A 22,331-nucleotide genomic window follows, 5' to 3' on the forward strand; every position below is an offset into this window, starting at 1 on the left:
TGAATGCATGTCAATCTGAATGAGTGCTACAGTCATTTAAAAAGTGTTCAGTGTGCAAAACAGGGCGGCTGCCGGCGCAGATCGCTCCCCGTCACTTCAACAGAGAGAGAGAGCTGAAATATTCAGCCGGTGTTCTTGAGATTGATGATTTAGGAGTTGTATGTGTTTTTTTTTATGTGTAGGATTCTCTTCATTGATATATTACTGCTACATTATTTGTGAAGGCTCATTTGAAGATGTCATTGCACTGCAGGAATCTTATATTAAACTGCAAGAATCACCAGTATTCAGAGTGCCACCCCGAGTGTCGTGCTGCTGCTGGAAATATCATTCCACCGTTTGAATAACAGTATGTTCACCTTTAAAAAAATCACATTTGTAAGCTCCACAGAGAAGTGTAAACTTTAAAGAAAAAAAACTGTGGAAATGCAATTTTATCTCTGTTGTTTTATTGTTTCATTAACTTCCAATAAAAGACAGATCGAGGTATCTTGTCTCAGATTCATGTGAAGCTCAATATAGAACCTTCAAACACCTGAAGAGCCGTAACAGGTAAAATCACAGCCCCGAGTCCAACGCCTCTACCAGACGGAGATTGAACTGAGTGATTAGATTTTATGTATGTTTACGAAATTACTGTGTGAAATGTTCACTTCGCCTCAATAAGAACAGACTGCTTTCGAAAACAGAAGAACTCGATGTTTCTGTTTATTACAGAAGAGATCTGGTCTCTTCTGTGGTGTTTCTGTAAAGTTCATGCATCTGCTTACTTCACAGTGTGCAGTACTTTGAAACCACCTATTCTTCTGTTTTTTTTTATATGGGTTTTACTGATGTACTGTATGTAATTATTTTGTATAACAAACACATATGAAACAAAGTGGATTATTATGCCTACATTTTCTGTAAAGCGTGATAATGATGCTGCAGCTGTAGCTTTTTGTTACCGGAGGAAGGCAGAGTGTCGCGGTCACAGAGATATTGGACAGAGGATGATGGAAATAACACACCTGTGGTTTGTACACACACACACACACACACACACACACACACACACACACACACACACACACACACACACTCTACAGTGAGTCAGCTGTAACCAGAGTAAACAGTCATTACTGAAGCTGTCTGTTAAAAATCTTCTCCGTTGGGTTTTTTTGTGGTTGATTCATCTTTTTTTGCAGCACATTGGATGATTACAACCAAACCAGCCTTCGAGATTTGCTCCGGTTGGATGATTTTGATGTGAGAGAACTGAAGTTGATTTATTGCTCTCAGCTCCGTATACCTCCACCCCTGTGCAGAAGCCCCCCGAGAGACAAAATTACCAAAACACAATAACAGGGACCTGACAACACTGACTGCAGCTTGTTAGTCTAAAAAAATGTTAAAAACGTCAGAATGGTTGATTGTCAGTGTTTATTCTGCTGTGTGTCCTTCAGTCTTCAGATGTTCAAGAACTCATTTTAAAACTTTTTACACTGACGGAGGAGGACCGCCAAGTTACTTTTATCAGGCACAGGAGCTGCTTCAGTCCGGTTTTCTTGATTTTAGGAATAACTGATTAATCTTGTGGCCAAAGTGAGAAAAACCTGAAACAATATCAACATCATTTAGTGTTCTGCAGCTTGCAACTTGCCACAAATCTTTCCGGGTTATTAACTGTCATTCAGCTCGTGATTATTTCCTGTGGCTAACTTTAAAACTGTAAAACTTTGTTTAAACATCTTAGTTAAACTATCTTTTATGTTTTTATAGTAATGACGTTGCTTTGATAGATACTGAAATTGGGAATTTCTGTTTATTACAACACATCCCTCTGCTCCTTCAACTCAATCCTCACTGTTCATTTGATGTTTTTTTTAATAAGAGTTGGGATATCTTGGGCCTTTCTGTTTCGCTGTCAGCATGAACAGCGCAGTGAAATATTTAGGATATATTTTTTATTTGCTTTTATCAATTTTCTCAGTGATAAAACACAATAACATGACAAAAACAGCAAGTAAAGCGAAAACATAAACAGATTTGAACTCAATATATAGAACAAAAAAATGCTGAAGTTTCTTTTTACAAGTTTCCTCTTTCACAAGATTTGTTTTTCCTTTTTTTTTTTTTCCACCACTCTTTCTGTTACTCACGCGGGTTTCATTTGTTTACCAGGCTGAGGAAGGAGTTGGACATGCATAAAGAAGGAGAGCTCGAGCTTCTGAGGGAGGCACTCAGCTCTGAAATACACTTTCTGAAGTCAGTAAGTGTCTGTGTTCTGAACAAAGCTTTTCTCAGTGCATGAATAAGTATTAGCCCAACCAGACTAACAGACATGATTATTTGCATGTCAGACCCTCGACAAATATAACAAAAGGTGTAGCACATTGTTATTCATTGTCAAAATGTTAGCACGGGAAAAGGGAGTTGAAAGCTTGTTCATATTCATTCTCATTCTTCAGTGGGTTCTTTGTAGGCCGTCATTTTCCCTTTTTTTTTGTTTTCATTCTTTTTCCTATTTGCAGAAGTTGGACAGCAGCCAGGGAAGTGAGCGGCATTAGGTTCAACACAATGACTGAAAGGTTTCACTGCTTCACCGATCGTCTCCTCTGTTGAGAAAACACACATGCTGCTGAATAGAAGAAACAAAGAGGAGAAAGACGACAGGAAGGAAGAAAACGGAGGGAGATTATAAACTGGGTTCTTTAGGTAAATATTAAATTCCGTTCTGTGAGAAACATCAGTCAGTGTGTGCTTTTACTTGTTGGAACAAAGCGCAAAGTTACATTATTAAAACTGATCATTTCCTCTTTTATTCTGCCAGACATTCACTGTGCATGTCTGTTTCTACCTTCAACAGGTTGAGATGTTGCTGTTCAGCTGGACTGATGCACAGTGAGCAAGATAAGATGTGTGTTTCACTGCTGGAAAATAAAGAAGACGTACAGAAGAGTGATTTAATACTGCCCTCTAGTGTCCAAAGACTAACACTGCTGTCAGTGGGGCGTCTGAGTCAAAACAGTGAGAGCTGCATACATAATGGAAATATAACAGCATGTAAACAAAAGGTAATATCATTTTTGATCGATATTGCATGATAATCGAAGTCAAATGCTGTTTTGATGTTAGAAGAGTTAAATCTTTTTTGTTTGGAAGGTATGTATGTGGACAACCCAACACTGTTATGTCATTTAAAACCTGGATATCATCATGATCTCGTTTATGCTGCTCTGAGAAGGTTTCACTACATTTTGGAACCTGGATGCAGGAAGTCAGAGCATCACAAAGACGTTGGATTGGGATGAGACTGAGGCTTTCTACTCAGTTTATTCCACTACGGACCAGAAAAATCATTTCTATAAGTCGTGTTTAAGCAGGAAACAAACTTCTCCAAATTGTTTCCACAGGCTCAGAAGCACTCAAAGTCTGTGGACAGTGTTGTTTGGTTGAGTGGAAGTGAAGCTATCAGCACACACTTGTCATGGTGAAGTGTAGCAGCACCTAGTGGGAGATGTGTGACGTTACAGTCGACCACAGTTCATTCCTCAGTTCACAGACGGCTATTTCCGTAATTGATGATTAGACAGTCTGTCGGCCTACACCAGAGGGCCGTTCAGCAGGTCATTTTCTCCACTGATTAGAGTGATTCCTAATAGAATGAAGTGGAACGTCAATGGCTACCTAATCCGATCCTGCAATCTCATTTTGACTTTTTAACCTTGGCCTCTGTGTGCTACGTGTGGATGTGTTAGCAGACAGAACTGCAGACACAGCAGTCCATTTAGCAGAGTGGTTAACCTCGCTGTTACTGCTGCTCTGGTCCACAGTTTGGCTTCCTTTTACTAACACTCACCAAACATTTATTTGTCTGGTGGCAGAGGGAAACCAGTGGAGATGACAACCTTCCAGTCTTCTTCAGATCTGTCCACATGTATCATCCTCTTGTTAGTGAACATTTTCGAAGTGACCGCCCAGCCCCCGCTGAGTGTCAGTGCAAGTATTTTGGTCCTTTTACAATCTCTGCTGGGAGTTGTAATGAACCTGCAGTTTATTTATATCGCACCTTTCAAGATCAGAAATGTCACGCCTTTCAAATGTGTCCACAGACAGAGAGAGAGGTCCACAGTGTAGAAGCTACTGCTTCAAAAGCAGCGTGTCCTTTTTTATCTCCAGCCTGGAGAGAGGGGCAGATAATGAGCCCTGATCGGTGGACCTCAGCTATTACTGTCTGTGGCAGCAGCAGCTCTTTAATGGCTCTAAATGTGATCACCAGGAATTGAAGTGAAAGCTGAATTGGATGGGCAGACAGTGTATAGATGTAAGGATGGGCGTAAATGGAGGTGTCAAGAGAGGGTGTTTCTTTCAACATTTTCCTTAAATTCTCAGGGAATAATCCATGTTGATGAATGTATTTATATGGCCGGTAACTATGAGAAAGTACAAGATCTCCGCTGGTGAGCTTCAGTAACAGTGAAGCAGTTCTGGGAGGTTTAATATTATTAATATAATTAACTCTGTGAGGGTTCAGGGCTGAAGGCCTTTGGGGGACATTGATAACAGCAGAATCGTCTCTTCAGCACCATCGTCTGGCAAAATGTGATATTTCTTCCTCACTTGATGAAACAACTCCAAAATAGCAAACATTCACTCACACCTCACAGAGCTCCTGCCATGGCTGCAGCATGACTGTGTCACTAGGCAGCAGTCAGAGGAAGACACTGTTGACAATGCAGCTTGTCTGACAGTGGCTGAATCATATAAAATTGGATGTATCGACACTCAGCTCAGTGACATAAATGCAGGCGGAGGAAACTCACTCAAGTTCAAGTACAATTTTATTCTTGAGTCAGTCAGTTTGTAGCTACTTCAAAGCTTCATCTCATTGTGCAACTTGGAGGGACGTTTACTCCACAAACTTCATGACATGTCCGAGGCATTTTCCCAGACTCACTGTCCACATACGAGGCAGGCGTACTGCGCCTCCCCCTGTACGCCCTCATTCTTCAGCTCAGCTTTAAACCCTTCAATGACGCCGTCCTGCAGGCGGCTGCTGCTCTTTGTTGTCAGGCAGTCCTGATCTCTAGGAAAATATGCCGTCTTCGCTCCAGATAATTGAAAGGACGCTTCTAGAAACGGAGAGTGAGGAACGTTCAGCTTCACAGCTTAACATGAAAGTTCAAGTTAACAAACTACACACTTACATAAAGAGCCACTGTATAAATATATAATGTGAGTTTCCTTGTACAGACAGTTTAAGACATGAAAAAGTAATAAAACATGACTGCAGTGAAGAATTTACAGTACAGTTAAGGACAGCTGGGTTTTTTATAAATTAGCCCCGGCTGTGAACTCTGACCTGACTTCAGTAATTAGCTTAAAAGTGGTTGATGCAACTCCAAGTTAGTTGATAAGATCCAGCCTTACTGTTGCACACAGCCAGCTTGTTCCCTCCTACATACTGAGTATCCCATCTGTGCCCTGTGATACTCCACTGGCTGCATACATCGTACAGACGACTTATCCTCATGAAACCAAAATCGTAACCCTGTGACAAAAAGATTGCAGTTACATTCCAGCTCGTACATATTACTACGTGTTTTTGCTTTTTTACAGACTGGAATATTGTATTTCCAATTTACGTTGTTGCACAGAGGTTTGCAGTAGCGCTTGTTCGCAACTGTGACGCAGACCAACCCTCCATTGTCGGGGACTTCGGCTGGAGGGCACTCCTTTGGCTCTGCACCTTGGCACTCTTAAAATCAATGATTAATACATTAAAACATGAGCGATATAAAACATTTTTAGAGTATTCACTGTTTCTGTTGTCATCTGCAGCTCTTCTATTAATCCGTCACCCCTAAACCGTACTGACTCTCTTAATAAAAACAGCAGAAATCCACATTAATGTTGATGAAATCTGGAGCCGCCTGCACGACGAGCGTGCTCTTCATCCACTTAATTTCAGGCCTACGTGACAAAACACTCGAGCAATTATTCCCCTCACAGTCTATCTGCAGAAATTGCATCAAAACATTTAATCTTAATCAGCGATGAGAGCATCTTCAGTAGAAAGTAATTATTCTACTTGGCAGGTGGAGCTCACTTAATTCAGTGTTAGACTTCGAGTGCTTTGACAAATGTGATAAACTGGTTAACAGCGCCGGCTCTCCACGAGCACTCCGACTTTCTCAACATGATCGCTAGTCAGCGTGGCCGACTTAAGTCTTAATTATTATTTACTTATTTACATCAGTAGCTTCAATCAGCTGCAGTCTCCACTTCATCTCAGGTTATCAGGGAGTATAATTCAGCAGCAAACCAAACCCTGATTGATTAGAAGCACACTGAATATGGCAGATTTTATATTTATTTATTTATCATTATACCAACAATCAGGAGACTTGGCAGGTACCTGCTGCGTGATTGAAACTAAATTGTTATCCTGGTCAGTACAGCTTGATTTTATTGCTCAAGACATCATCGTGATGGAGCTGAAAATTGCTTTTTTCCCCCCTCACTTCTGGTCGTCAAAAAAGTAGGAAAATAACAGATCGACTAAACCACAAATACAGAAAGAAAATCTGCTGAGATTAAGAAAAGTCTGTCAGTCATATCCCCCCCAAAAAACTTCACCATCTCTTCATCCTCAAACATTTCAACTTTCTGCTTTGGCCAATTTAACCCAAATGATCTGAGTGTGAATGAGTCATTTAAAAAGCTCCAAAACTGCTGTCTGGAATGCAACTTCAGGAAAAAAAGGAATCTTTATTTGGTTTATTTTGCTCATTTATGAGACTCAAATTTGCAACTTTCACATCACCCAGATGAAACTGCTGTCAGACTGTTGCCTCTTACTGTACAAAGTGGAATTTCGAGACAGGATGGGACATTTTTCAATTTTAAAAATGTTTTGAACTAACTCTCTCTTTAATTCTAATGCAAGAGCTGCAAAGATTAATCCATGAGTTGATTGTAACAACATGTGCCACTTCCAGATTTGCAGCTTTTTTTGCCATTCGTGACAGTAAATAAAGAGTCTTTGGACTCACTGTTGGACAAAAGAAGCCATATGGAGACATCACTCTAACAATTAGGAACTTACAATGAGGACTTTTAGAAACATTTTGATATTTTGTTGACTCAGTCGGCAGATTAATTCCCCCTATCTGACATCTCAAACAGCACTCTGAAGAAGAAGAACGCACATAAAACAGGAGAACACACACCAACATGCGTGTCTCTGGCTCGTCCTCCTACCTCTCAGCTGGCGTTTGTGCAGACTATCAGTCAGATTCCTCATGGAGAGCAGCAGTGCAGCTGTCTGCTGTGAGCTCCACGGCAGGTTCTCACCGCAATCTACCGCCTCCTGTTGGTTCATATCAGACAGTACAGCTGTTGTGTGTCTCTGTCAGTGTGGCATGACATAAAAAGGCAAATAGTCGACACCCACGCTGGGTTATTAATTAATCTTTTTGTTTTCTGTCCAGTAACCACAACGTGAGCTACATTAGAGTAACTACATGATGAAGTGTTTTGTTTTTTTTTCTGATAGGAAGATTATTAATCGTTTACCTTGAGAGCAGCTGATAGATTTCCAGCTTGTGGGCTGCAGTTCTGATGCATACTTTCATCTTGAGCTGCAGAGGAGGACCAGACTGCAAGCAAACACACATTTTGTGCATTATATCCGACTTCACATGTAACACAACATGTAACATGGAACATATAGAACGGTGAGATTACCTGCCAGTGAGCAGAGGCAAACAAGAGTTCCTTTTAGAGACATAGCTGCTGAATTAGAGTTGTTCTGACCCAGAACTGAAGGCAGAAATGTGTGACAGGTGAATTTATTGACTTTGGCTGCAGGGGCAAAGTTTCCAGAATTGGCCAATATAGTGGTGTGCAGCCAGGATTGGACTCATTTCCAGCATTTCACAAACGCTGATTTCAAAATGTCAACTTTTATCCTGTGATGCAACATGAACTTTGGCTCTGCAGAGGTGGACGGTGTCACTAGATTTTGAGATTCTTTTGCGTTGCTGACACAAAATATTTCCAGGAGATGTTTGTTCCTTCTGTTTTCTTCTGATAATGAATCATTGTTCCTGTCTGTACGTCCCTGCTTTGTACTGATGGGGGAGCTGGTAGCACATGCTCACTCCTATTATTAGCCTTTGTGCTGTTTGTCTTCACAGAGGATGTCACTACTGCTCTTAGTTCTGAGCCCTTTTACGGAGCCAAATGTTGGTATGAAATCTGCACACATGAACACACACACACACACACACACACACACACACACACACACACAGCAGCCCATCGGACACACCGGGTGACTTCAGTGTCAGTCAGTAAGTTGTGCCACGAAGGATGGCTGTGTAAATAATTCACTGTGCATGTTATTCATTATGGATGTCTGACAATCTGGGAGCAAATGAATTATTGAGGCTTTTAGGAAGAGTGATTGAGCTCATTAACACAGAGAATTGCCTTCTTATGTTTGATTTGAGGAACAAAGATTAGTCCTCCAAACGGACCCCGGGAGCTGTTATTAGCTTCTTAGCAGCATGTTCCCTCACATGCTTCAGCTCTTCACCTTTTTATCTAGAATTCTTCTTCTTCCTCCTCCTCTGATCACAGAAATAATAGAGAGCGCTGTTTCCTTTAAATGTTAATGTCATGCACACATCCATGCAGCATACAAGAGTCGGTTGATTACATTTGTAATAAATCAACTGAAGCTTAAATTCATAACTTTCTGCGTGTTGCACAGAGGAGTTGTTGTTGGAAGCCTGCAGTTTATTTGCCTCAGCCTTTGGAAAAATTTGGAAAAAAAAGCTTCAACTCTTAAAACATGATACCACTGGATTCTGCATACAATCGACGCAGGACGTACATAAACATCTGCTCCGTAATCTTATCAGTCACCACATGGTTTTGCCTTCCTCCTGCAAACACGACTCCCCGCTGTTCCTTGGCATCCGCCGTGAGTTTGTCCCTGCGTGTTAGCTCCCTCTGTGATCAGTCACCGTTCATTTTCATCACCGTTTCAAAATAAAGCTGATCTCACACCGCTTCGCTCGAAGGCAAACATTTATGTCTGCTTGCATGTCCGGAGGAATACCGCTGCATACATAAAAGGAGCAGCACAAAGCCCTCCGTGGCTCCACAGGGAGCTGAGTGAAGTCTGATGAAGTGTTTCAAGTGATGTAACTTCTGCCAGGTTTTCATCCTGTATAAACCGCTGTCTTCACTGTGACAAAATGATTAGATTTATTCCAACATAAACACGCTTTTAGTCTAAATATGCACAAACGAATAAAACACAACCAAATGGACCCACTCCAAATCACAACAACAGCACACACTGCCGTGCATCAACTGAAACTTTTTTGTTAAGGTTGACTTTTTAAAAAAGGTTCTGTATTAAAGATTCAGTAACACTAGACACATCACACCAGAGCACAGGCATCTCAGAGCAAAACTAATTTGTGTAACTGCATCCCCCCCAAATTCTGCTCGTTTCCTCCCTTCCAGCGACGTCGTGGCTCTGCAGCGAGTGAAAGTGGAGGTTTGGAGACACGGACCAGACTGTGTGACAGACTGACCGCCGCTCAGTGTAGCGGGGACAGCCGTGGACGGAGCTAACCAGCCATGAGGAGCTGCTGTCAGACTCTCCATGTCTACTACAGTCTGCTGGAGCTTTGACATCCACTAGGCGCACATTCATGGCCCTTTGTAAAGGTTTCTGTGTCGAAAGCAGAGCTGGCGGCCCAGAGAGGCTGAGAGAACGTCTGTGGGGGAACTGTTAGCAGCCAATCATGTCGTGGCTCTGCTGTTTATCGTGGGATCATTATCAGGCGACAGAACGCAGTCGAGCGTGGCCGCCACAGCCGTCAAAAGAACAAAAGTACTAACGACACACAAAGACCACGTTCACAACTGATGTCACCTCTGAGCTGGTAGCTGATATATCGCCAGACTCCCCTAACACATCACATCATTTTGACAGTTTATAAGAGAGGAGACTTTTATTTATTTTTTTGATGAAACAGCTACTAGAAATTTAAATCACTGGTGCCTTCTTGTTAATTCGGCCTTAAATGCTTTCACATTTTTGCTTTATCTGCTGGTAAAAAGTGCTAACTTGTCTGCTGTGTCCAAAATTGAGCAGCTGTTTGATCGCTCCCCAGACTTCCTTAAGAATCGCCCAATTTTAAGAGTTGTTGAGCGAGGAGAGATTTCATATACCTTGTTCAAAAGGTGTTTATAAGAAATTCTGGATTATTTACGCCTTCTTGTAAATTCGGCAAATGATATGCTCAAATATATTTCTTCCTTTGTGTAAAAACTGAATGTGAATATTAGAGCTGGTAAGTATGGTTCCTTTTGAGTTACTCACTAAATTGAACCACGTTGTGCGAGTCACTTGAGTCAGTGTTGTCTAATCACCATGGAAACTCAGTCCTAGCCTATTGTCTCTTAACCACCAACGCAGTAGGAAATTGTGTGGATTTCCTCATTGCAGACGCGAGCTTAGGCTCTAGGCTCGCGGGCCAGTGGGCTACGAGCTTGTTACGTATACGGCTCTGCGTGACGCTATTTATCATTTTAGTTTTGATTACAGTAGGACTCAAGTGATTCGAGTTAATGATACAAGAGATTTGCGACTCACGGGTTATTTATCCGGACGAGTCACGATTCATGCACCTCTAGTGAACATTTGCAGGTAGCAGGGATCTGACATCACTAGACGCATGTTAATGCCAGACGATGTGACGAACTTAGAGCCGTACACTTGTTTTTTTGGCTGTTAAGTGCCTTTGACCCCTTCAGAGGACGGTTACTTGTCTCGCTACAAACGTTCAATAAAAACAGTCACACAGTTAAACAACAAACCCCAGTCTGCAGTGAGAGAGCCTGATGCTGATCAGCCATTGTTGTCTGCTTTGCATAATCACGCATTAGCCGTGTGAGCTGTTTTCTGGAGGGAGACACGCTCTCTGTACAAAAAGACACACGCTCACTATTCACACAAAAACACATTCAGCGGGCCATCCTACCTTGATACCTGCACAAATAGAGTGCACATCAATACGGAGCCACACTCGCGCCCACTGAAGCTCTTTGTGACTGCGGTGCACGAGTGATGAATGGCGTACATGATAGCAACACGCTCTCCTCTCTGTCTAACCTTTCTCAAATACTCGTGACATTCTCCCCGCTGTGCTCCGTGTCTACCTCCCTCACAGGCGTTGTGCTGAATTAGCCAGCCGTGGAAAAACTGCTACTCTGTTGTCAAATGATTCACATGGTTGAGCCACAGAAAGCCTGAGCTAATTGGTATTCAGGAAAAGACGCCAGCGCTACCTGTTTCAAGTACTTTTCCTCTTTGGGAGGATCACTGTGCCTCCGGGGAGAGTTTGAATGCAATCGCAGCTGATGAATAGCTAATAACATCTATTAGCTCATTTTAATTACCCCTTCGCTTTTATCACAAGCCTGATTTATTTTTCTTAACACACGGAAGCCGCCGCTGTTGTGGGTGATTTTAAAAAAAGGTGCAGCACGCAGCCTTGTAAGAGATTGTCGGAGATTAATGCGCAAAACGCCTTTGGAGGCAAAGGTTTAGCGCTGGCATTCAACTCCGAGCTTGTTACATTACAGCCAAACTGATCTTGTCAGTCGATAAAGGCTTTTTCTGCCTAAACAAAAATCAAAGTGAGGAGACGGGAGAGACAAGAAGGGAACGGGGCAGTTGAAAGAAGGACTGATAACTCCAGCTGTGCCAGATCAAATTTTGAGGCGCAGCAGGAAGCTCTAAAAAGAAGCTTTCTTCTCCCTGTCTGGCCTCACCCCGCACGCTAATTAACAAACTATAATAGTGACGGAAACGTCTGCTGGTGGGATGAGAAACTTTTTCTCAAAAGTGTGATTATAATAGTTGACTGACAGCTCCACCGCTCTCCCACTCGCCTCTCCCTCTCTACTGTTTTGCGTACACAAATCAATGGAAGGAGAGGCAGCACTTACAGCGAGCGTGCAGGAGAAAAAACATTCTTAATAAAAAGGCCATCTTTGCTTCCCCTCCTCCTCCTCCTCCTCCTTCTTCCTCCTCAATGGACCGTGCTGAGCGAGCCGGTGCTGTGGGTTTCTCGCGGTCTCTTAGTCATTCAGTATGCCGATCAGTCAAGTGAACATGCAGATTGCTCAACACCTACAGGAACAGGGAGAACATCCACGTACCGAAGCAACAGCACAGAACACACACCAGATGGAGGAAACTATTAATTTATCAAATATTTATAAGATGCAAATGTGAATAAAAAATGATGGTGCCGTCCCCGAACACCTGTTTCCCTGCCGGCTTAGCGAGCTCTTGTTTACCACCTGTCTTTATCCACACGGCCTGAACACCAGCAGAGCTGGGAGTGTTAGCATGTCACACTGATTACTGCTTCTACAGCTTGTTGGCTAGCTTTCCTGTGTGCTACATACTTCTACTCCACTAATAAACACCTGGTTACTCTTTGGATGGATCGCTGTTTTGCCTCCCTGCTCTGCTCCTACCTGTCTCTTTGCTCACCTCCTGTCTTCTCGCCTGGCTTCAACTCAAATCAAAGGTTGTGGCCTTATTTCCTGTTAGTGCTAATGACTGTTTGGCTGTCAGCTGATCTTTTTGCCAGTGAAGAACGTCTCTGCATCAGTGATTTATGGTTATTATTGCAACCTTCTGGGCCCCAGCAGGATGCACTGTAATGTTCACATATACATTGCAGTGAGTATCCCGTTTATATCAACAGTTGTTGTGTCTCAGTTCAGGGTCTGCATCCTTCGAAGGACCCGGCCTTTGAGGTTTTTGAAGGCGAGTCCTTCGGAGAGATGTGTTAAACGTGACGGTCTAGCCTTCAGAACATTTCCTGGTTGCGTCACCAGATGTTTTACCCTTATGTCACGATCTACGCCACGCGATGTTACCATATTCTCTCTTTCTTCTTTTTCAGTGGTGCAAAGAATCTTGGGATATGTGAGGCCACCAAGGATAGTAGAGGTGCATCCTCCAGCAACAAGGAAAAGAAGGAGCATTTGTGGGCTGCATTTGGAAGAGCCTTTGAATTGGTACAGACTTCACACGGTGTTGTGATGGTGATGCAGACCCTGAATTGAGACACAGCGAGTGTCAGACTGACATCCCAGTCGCCAGGATGGTTCAGTTCACACCACTGGACATTTTTGAGGACACCTGGAGATATTTCCATCCCTCTTTGCGGCGTCAAAAATGGATGTTTTCTTTTTAAAAAAGGAGAACTGTGGACATTTCTACTTGTCAGACCATCTCCATCTGTGATGATGGCAATGAAAACAAGTATTTTAAACTGAACCACAATGTTTTCCTGAACCCTAAGTGGTGTTTGTGCCCAGACCTACACGGAGCGTGAGCACAGCGTTGTGACGAGAAAAATCGAAAGTTCCACCTAAACAAATAGAGAGTTGCAACATGAAGCAGTTTTAACTTGCTTGTGTTTTTGCAGAGGCAAACTCAGCTATTTATTCTGCTGATTGGTCTGTACATGGATAAAATGAAAGCCCACATTTGGTCAAAGAGGTGGCTGAGTGAATGCAAGAGGAAGGCTTAATTATTCAAAGCATGCATGGTTGTATATTAAATACATATTTCATGACAGGTGGACTCAGTTTAGCAAGAATATTGTCTTTTGTGCATGCAAACATGATAACTGCCAAACTTTAGAGGTCCCAACACTTGGCACAAGCTTAGGAATGACGTGTTGTAAAAAGCTGGCAGGATTTTGCAGAAACATAATGACACTCAGTTTGAGACGAGCACAAAACAAAACAAATCCCGGTTTCCTAATGTTCTATTGGAACATGTGAACATCTGTGAATGGTTGCTCCTGCGAGGCTTCCTGACTGTTATACTGACACCGTGCTGAAGATTTCAGGCAGGAACTCCTGCAACATAAAAGACAACCTGCTGTATCATCCAGAGAGGATCTGTGTAATTGGGATACGCTCTGTAGCTACACGACAGAAGGGCACAGAGCGAGAGCAAGGGTTCATTGTTCATGTCTTTAAAGGGTTAGCGCTGCTGCCAAAAGCTGACAGGAGGCCTGAAAACCTGGTGCCAGCGTCTTCACCCTCCCTTTTTTCCCCTTTTAAGAGCTTAAAAGCACCGGCAGGAAAAACTTTAATGGTGCGAGAGGCTTTGGTATCAATCGATAGAGTTTCTCTTTTAGTAATTTGTTTGTTTTGAAATGAGGAATTAGCATCGAAATGCACAGGTGGTGATTTTATTCTCCGTTACAGAGAGCAGCTTTTAGAGATTTAGCGCCTGGTGTTAGCCGCGATACATTCACATTCTGACACACATCAACAACGGCTGTAAGAATCGCATTAATGATGAGATTAGTACCAATTTTCTTTTTCTTTTGCTGTGCTGCTAAATTATTAATTCATTTGTGATCTTATAGTCTGTTAAAGCTTATTAAATATTCACACCTGACCGACAAACTGGCCAGCTGAGAATATGTTTAGGTTTTCAGTTCCTGATTAAAATGTGTTGTTTTTTTTTGTGTTTTTCCTCCTGAGGCTCGTCGTCGACTTGATTTCACATGACTTCTCATGGAGGTTGATGACAAAAGCAGCCCGGCCAAGTTATCTCATGCTGGGACTGTTTGGCACTTCCTGCTGGAGTGTTTCCAGTGTGATTAGTAGGATCTAAACTGCAAGTTCATGAAACAAGTTGATTAGAAAAAAGGCTTTCTCAATGTGAAGAGTCACATTTAATGCGAATTTACAAGAAAGATTAGATTATTTAAAATTTACCGTAGCCGTTAAGCTAAATTACTTATTTCTCTCCTCAGGCAACAACTCAGAAAATTTGTAAAGGGAGTCTGGGGGCTTATTGCGGTTACTAGTTCAATGATGTAGTTGAAACAGCAGTCACAAACCTTTGCTGACAACACTGACATATAATTTACCTTACAGTGTACTACATGGAAATCAGACACGTCACACTGCTAGAAGAAGAATATAATCACATGTGGCCCAGAACACAGACGCAGGTTGATACCAGGTCTGATCGGGGCCTAAGACAGTTACAACAAGGAAGACGTGCACACAAAAGGTGATAGATGCACGAGAAGCCACCGAACCTCCTTGAGGATAAAGATCCAGATCCAAAACACATTTGAAAAGGAGGCAGCCAGAGGAGAGGAAGAAAGAGAGAATGATTGGAGTCCCAGGGTGGCAGATAAGAGGGCCAAGATCTGAGGTACTCCACATTTCATACATGAAACATTTTGATGTAGTATCATCCTCAGAAACACACCGTGTTCTTTCATGTGAGAGGCAGACACACCTAACTTTGGGGTACACAGTGCCACCAAACATCTGTGAATGTGTAAAAACATTCCAAAGAAGCAGGAAAAAGTCCACTGGCAACCTTCAGCTGTGTGGAGTTTTTGTTTTTTGCTCTCTCTCTCTCTCTCTCTCTCAGTCATTTGCTGTTTCCCAGAGACACTGATGCTGCTAATGGGCCCGAGGACAGTGAAAAGCTTTTCAGATTAGTGCTCCAAAAGCAGCTTTAGGATTCGTACCAGTCCCAGCTGTGGGACCTTCCCTCGTCGGGGAGTTCTGGCTGTACAAAACATTTGTTTGTTCCACGACGAAAACTGAAGTTTGACAGGACAGGACGACTTCGACAGTCGAATCGTGGCGTTATGTTTGCAATGTGATGGGTTGCGGTGTTTGCATTTATGTGTGTTGATTTCCATATGAGACAGTGTGCGAGTCTGTCTGTGCGTGTGTGAGTTATTGGTTTAATTTTCCCCTTTATGTGGCTGTAAATGAATGCTATTTGAATAAAGCTACTGAGGCTCATAAAAGTGCCTGTGTTGAGATAGTGGATCTAGTTAAGTTCCTCCTCACATCCGAAGTGCAATGAGCTGATGGGCAGCGACAGAGACGGGGGAGCTGAAGAGAGAAGTCTTCCACTTCCTCTGCATCAGCTGCGATATCTTTAAAGTCTGATTCACACCGCTGATCATATACTGTCTGGGGCTTCTGGTGACATCACCCTTAAAACTGACCTGAGACATCAGAGAGAGGAACAATACATTCAAGGCACAACGTGGGCGGAGGCCCAGTCAACCACACACACATTTCTGCATTTCTACTGCAGCCAGCCCTGCAGCAAATGTATTCATATTACTCATTTGGTTTCTTTTTCTGGGCCATTGTGGCAAAAAACTATAAAAATGTTATAAAATGATGCATCTGTTGTGGACAGACTTTTGCTGCCTGACACAAGCCCGTTTGTGGTTTTATAATCACGTGTTTTTGAAGACAAATTGCACCAATTTGTCAGGAATCAGTGAGTCTTTTAAGCACTTACGATGCAGGAATTGAGGCTGATTAAATCGAAAGTGAGCTTAAATGAAATAAAAAGGTTAAATCCAGAGAGCAAAATGCAGACAATTAAAAAAAAGAAGGTAGGAAACAAAAACCAAGAATCCTCGAAGAGCAAAACTAAACCAAGTCACAACCAGGAACAAAAACACAAGGAACAGCGCTGAACTGGGGAACAGATGTGAAAGTTTAGACGAACTGACAAAGAGTTAAGGAATAAATACAGACGTGAATACACTCCGGAGGGAAGACCAAAGAGCGCCAGGGGAAACCTATGGGGCAATTTTAAAAGGCTGGGAAAAACACAAAGACAGGAAGTGTAAATCATACAAGACACATGAGGATAACCCTACAAAATAAAACAGGAACCTAAACTTTAGCACAAAATAATAACAGCAGTTAAAAACAAGTTTCCCTGTGCAATGAAAGATTTCCTTTGCTGCTAAAAGACTTGGCAATCAACAGTGGTGCATTCATCTTCTTTGTCAAGCATCGGCTTTTATCAGCACGTTGTCCTTCACTACACTCCTCTGCTCTAAGCTGTCCTATCAAATATACAAATTATAGATTTTCTGGTGACATTTTTTGAAATGAAATGCCAACAACCTGCACCAATTTGTCCAGAAATAGGGAGTCTTTTAAGTGCTTTTGATGCAGGAATAAAAACTGGAAGTAAGCTTAAATGAAATAAAAAAGGTGAAATCCAGAGAGCAAAATACAGAAGGTAGGAAACAAAAACCAAGAGCACTAGGAACAAATGTTCTGCTGAACTGGGGAACAAATGTGAAAATGCAGACAAACAGACAAAGAGTTAGGAATAAATACAGACGTGAATACACGACAGTGACAGGGGAAACCTATGGGGCAATTTAAAAAAGGCTGGGAAAGACACAAAAACAGGAAGTGTTAATCAATGAGGATAACCCTACAAAATAAAACAAGGTTTTCCAGTGCAATGCAATATTTCCTTTGCCATTAAAAGACTTGGTGTTCAAGAGTGCACAAACACATCTTCCGTGTCGAGTGTCGCCTTTTATCAGCACGTAGCGCTTCACTTCCCTCCTCTGCTCTCAGCTGACCTATCAAATATACAAATTATAGATTTTCTGGTAACATTTCTTGAATGTAGTGTCAACATATGATTGAAAAAAATGATTATTTGTGAGCACGGACCCTTTTCTCTCCACTTCACTTATTTCATGAAGTGCCTCTCGGGTAATCAGCTATTTTTACCGTCTCACCCTCCAACTTTCCTCTACCGCGGCGGCATTAGCATATGAGTCAGAGCACCAGAGGGCGACACATGATCCGACGTTTAGTGTCCATGCATAAATGTGCAGCGCGGCGAAAGACAGCTGACTTACACTTCAGGTTTTATTTACCTCAAGACCTGCCCTGTGCGAGCACGCAGGTGGATCTGTGGGCGTCGGGTGAAGTATGTTCATCTGCGTTTAACACCACAGGACCCGAGCAGATGCCTCGCTAACCACATCAGAGAAGGCGGCTCCTTCACTCATTATTTTTAAAATGTCACTGCTGTTGTTATATTTCTCTACATTCAGCCGTGTCTGTTGCAAAATGCCACAGCCTCAGCCGAGTGTCTTTTATTTCCGCTCATTGTTTTTTGTTTTCAACGCACAAATCGATACCTTAAGAATCCAGTCAGAGAAAGTAAATGGAAGCCTGAGTCCCTGAGCAGGTATTGTTAAAGTGCAGTCGTGAGAAACTAGAGCCCTCATTTTTCCACTAAGCTGACAGAAAAAAGAGAGAGAACAGACTAAGCAGCTCACAGCTGTTTAACCGCGTGAATGATTTGTGCTCACACTCGTCCTCAAACACCCTCCATGGTGTTAAATTAAAGGTAATGGTTATAAATAATCCACCAGTGAGAAAATGACCTCATTAAACTTTTGAAATTGTAACTTCTAAACTTTTCTGCAGGTTTTTCTTCTTTGAGTTATCACACAGCAGATTTTTTTTTTTTTTGGGAAGGAAAATGACTCTGTGTGTATTCACAAGTCTCCTGCCAATCAGTGGAGTGTTAGTTTACTGTCAGAGCAATCTGTTTGTGTATTAAAGAGCATGTTGCGCAGCAGTTATAACCTCTGCAGGGTAAATATGTCAAATGAGCAAATCAGCAGCATGTGAGCTGGAGCGCTGATGATTATTGTACACCACCTGAAGCTTCCAGACAAACTGAGTGATTGTGTGTCTGCGAGCGACAGCAGCTGCCACCAGGTTCAAGGCCTGCACCAAATCTTCTCATGGAAATATGTGATCCTCACTCTGGTTAGAAACTATCTGGTTTAAAATGCAAAGAAGCACAATTTATATAGTCTTAAAATAAAATCCTATTTGTTGGGGAGGAAGTATTCTGAGCACTTAACATGTACACATTTCCATGGTGAGCATGTTAGCTTGCTGATGTTAGCGCGGCTGCAGACCCCCTTAAAACGTGTGACATCTGTCTCATTGTGTTGTGCGAACAAACAGCTCATTCTTTCTAGAGTGGCCTTTTATTGTGACCAGTCCAAAGCACACCTGTGCTCTAATCATGCTGGTAATCAGCATGTTAATATGCCTCACCTGTCAGCCGGGTGGATTATCTTGGCAAAGCAAAAACACTCACTAACATGAAATTTAAAACGATTCTGCTCAGACAAAAATATCTTTCTGTGTGAAAAGGTCTGAGATCTTTTGCTTCAACTCAAAGAAAATGGGTGAGGTTTATTTTTAAAGCCCAAAATCATAAACGCCAATTTTCCTCAAAGGTCTCCAGACCCTTGATTAAGAGAAGGAAAAACTCCCTCAAACTACCTGACTGGCAAATAAATAAAGGAACCTCAGGAATAGAGTCTGTAATTTGAAGACATGAAGTAGATGCTGTGCGGCCAATTTAGTAAAATAAAAGTGTTTTGACATTTAAGATTAAATATAAATATTTTTCTGTTCTCTGGAGAAACATTTGCCTTCTCTGGTAAAAAGGTTCTCATTTAAGTTTCTTCCTTCAGGTCCACTGATCACCACCTTTGTAGCGTGCAGTCACACAGACGTGTTAGCCGTCATTTTGGCGGCTGCAGAAGTCGCAGGTGTGTCGTGCTTTGAACAACAGTACAGCTGTTGTCGGGGAAACCAAGGCAGCGTCTGCGGCACAGCGACATGCTCTCCCAGCTGGATGGCTTGATTCTACACTGTCCACTGACAGGCCAGTGTTGGTAAATGTGGCCCCTGAACAGGAGCGCTAAGAAAGGTTACGTTTTCAACCGCTCCCGCATCGTGTCCTCTGTCAAAGGGGTTAATTTCCCCTAATTTTCCCCTGTGTGAATGCTTGTTAAAGAGCGAGGATCAGGGGAACTGAGGGGGAAGTGTCGAAGAGTCCTACAGCCTCACAGAGCAACAGGCAAGCCTGGAAACTCTTATGTTTCCTTATAATGCTCCAAAATGCAATGCTTTCCCCTCTGATGTCTTTTCAAAGGTCATGTCCTTCTTATTGTCATCACAGTATGACCAGATACATTGTTTTATGGTGATAGTTTTGGATAGATTTCTTCTGGGTTAGAAAGACATTTGAACATCTGATTGACTGTTTCACTAAATCATTTGAATTACAGTCGATCATGTTTTTATTTTTTTCATAAACGTGTCCTTGTTGAGAAAAGAGGGACTTGAGAGGAAGTATAATGGTTCAGGCAAAACAGAAGTTTCCAGGACAGTTTTAGGATTATCTTTATGTCTTTCCTGCTTCAGTGGATTTTATACAGAGGCGGTGAGATGAGCGTTAGAGGCTTGATGACATGAAACATAACTCTGAGCTGGTGTCAGAGTCATTTAGCACTTTATGGCACTACATGTTCCCGAGGCTGCTGTGCAATGTGGGACAGTTTCATTACTTTACTGGACAGATTTGTGAAGGTGTCTCTCCCTGCTCATGAACTTAACATGAACTGAATACCAAATTATTAACAATGAACACAAATTCAAAATGGCTTTGTTTCTTTGTCAGAATGTAGAGGAGCAATTTGGATTTTTATTCAAAAGCAGCACATTTGGGAGGACCGGAGAGATGAAAGAAGTGTTCAGCTCTATATCCTCTTATGATGTCTCCGTCGGATCACTTTGGATTTGCCACAACTTGTACTTCAAGGTGTACACATTGGTCCTCAGCTGTGAAGCTCTTAATTGAGATCAATTTGAAAAGACAGGTTATTTATGTCAAGCCGTCATTAGGATTGAACTGTTAACAGCTTTGAGGTTATAGCAGTTAAATGATGCAGCGGGTGGTGATAAGTGCTGCTGGATGCTTTTAAAGGTGTGTTTCACTTAAGAGCTGCTTGTTTTCTGCATCATTTACTTCTGCACAGTTCTTCTCACTGACTGTGACGCCCGTCTGTGGCAGCAGAGCTCCACGAGTCCCGCAGGTCAATTCATGTCATGTGTTTGGTTAGCTGACCTTCAGCTCAAAATCAATGGAGTTTGATCAGAAGAGATCAGAAACTGCAATTTAACTCAGATTTGCAACATTTTCTTGGAGGCGAAGAAACAGTAGGATAGTGTTTGTCTGTTCACTCGAGGGCTGGAAATGTGACAGAAAAACTACAAAAGGTGAAAATTGCAGCGCAATCAAAGAGGACGGGATAGAAAATATGAACAGAACAGAATAAAAGTGTGGAAAGTGTCTGCAAAACCACAGAAAAGTTCAAGCTTGATGTTTCTTTCAGTTCAAATTCAAAATGTTCTCTCATGATGACGCTGTGTTTATGCTCAGGTGGTGTTAAGGCTCAAAAACAACTTGTGTTGGTTTATAATGTGTGTCAGACTCAATGTTTGAGTTGGTCGGAGCTTATATGATTAAAAGTGTGAGGAGGCGATTTTATTGTTTAACATTTTTGCTCTGCGTTGTCTCGAAAGTGATTCAGTCTGTCACTTTATCTGCTCTTATTACCTGAGAACACAATGGAGGAATTTCTTTTTAACTGGAAATAAATGCGACTGGAGTCCTATCATTGAATCACGCTGCAGCTCCAGTGGTTTGACTGCAATTGGACCTCAGGTGGACCATCTGCCGAGTCAGACATTCAGATGACCAGATGGCCTAACATATTTACTGGCCCCGGAGCCCCACCGGCAGACAGACCGCAAGGAAAACTGGAGACGTTCCACATCAGCTTCCTGCAAAATAAATGCACACAAACAGACTGTCTCTGCCACAGATGTGCACACACACACACACACACACACACACACACACACACACACACACACACACACACACACACACACACACACACACAGAATATGACTCTCCGATCACACAGACATTCAAATGAACTGAAAGAAACAGCGAGAGAGACAGCGCCATGGAGTTTGGGTTCGTTGTTTAGTCCCACAAAGAGTTCAACTGATGGTCACCAACAATAAACCGAACTAAACAGATAAAGGCACAAGTTTTTTAACTGACCATGATGTGGAAGTAATGAACCCTTGGAAACACTGGAGACAAGTCTGACAGACAGGAAGTTGTAGAAAAATTACAACGCTCACTTTCTTTAAATCAAGTTACAATTTCCTCCAACACTGGATCAACATGGATCAACCTCGATTGTTAGAAAACAGGCAGACAGACTAAATCTTGTAAAAACATGAATATGGTCTTTTAGGTGCTGTGTTTCTATAATCCAGATATTATCTCTGAAACAGATTTGACATGTTTATCTTCTTCTACCTGCTCTAATAAAAGTCTAGAGCAGGACTTTTTTTTTTTTTATAAAATTGAAATATGGGACACAAAAATAGAATGTATAAAGATTACACTAGAAATAAAAGGTGTCGACAATTAGAAGAGCACGAACGAAGAGAGCGGGTTCGTTTAATTTATCGGTTAATTTTCTGTTCTGACATGAAGCCTCACCGTCCTG

The 22,331-nt window shown here is 42.1% G+C and overlaps 1 protein-coding gene across 1 annotated transcript; it reads right to left on the reverse strand.

Annotated features, from left to right (window-relative positions):
- Positions 1-4,805: 4,805 nt before the first annotated feature.
- On the reverse strand, positions 4,806-7,810 carry si:ch1073-126c3.2 (uncharacterized protein LOC555816 homolog). Its single transcript, XM_037124427.1, has 6 exons — positions 7,732-7,810; positions 7,561-7,643; positions 7,246-7,354; positions 5,628-5,740; positions 5,413-5,533; positions 4,806-5,114 (listed from the first exon to the last, which is right to left on the reverse strand). The coding sequence occupies exons 1-6, from the start codon at positions 7,772-7,774 to the stop codon at positions 4,936-4,938; spliced, it is 648 nt and encodes a 215-aa protein (XP_036980322.1). The 5' UTR covers positions 7,775-7,810; the 3' UTR covers positions 4,806-4,935.
- Between the last annotated feature and the right edge of the window lie 14,521 nt (positions 7,811-22,331).

The sequence above is a fragment of the Acanthopagrus latus genome, chromosome 15 (assembly GCF_904848185.1).
Source record: "Acanthopagrus latus isolate v.2019 chromosome 15, fAcaLat1.1, whole genome shotgun sequence".
Classification (NCBI taxonomy): domain Eukaryota; kingdom Metazoa; phylum Chordata; class Actinopteri; order Spariformes; family Sparidae; genus Acanthopagrus; species Acanthopagrus latus.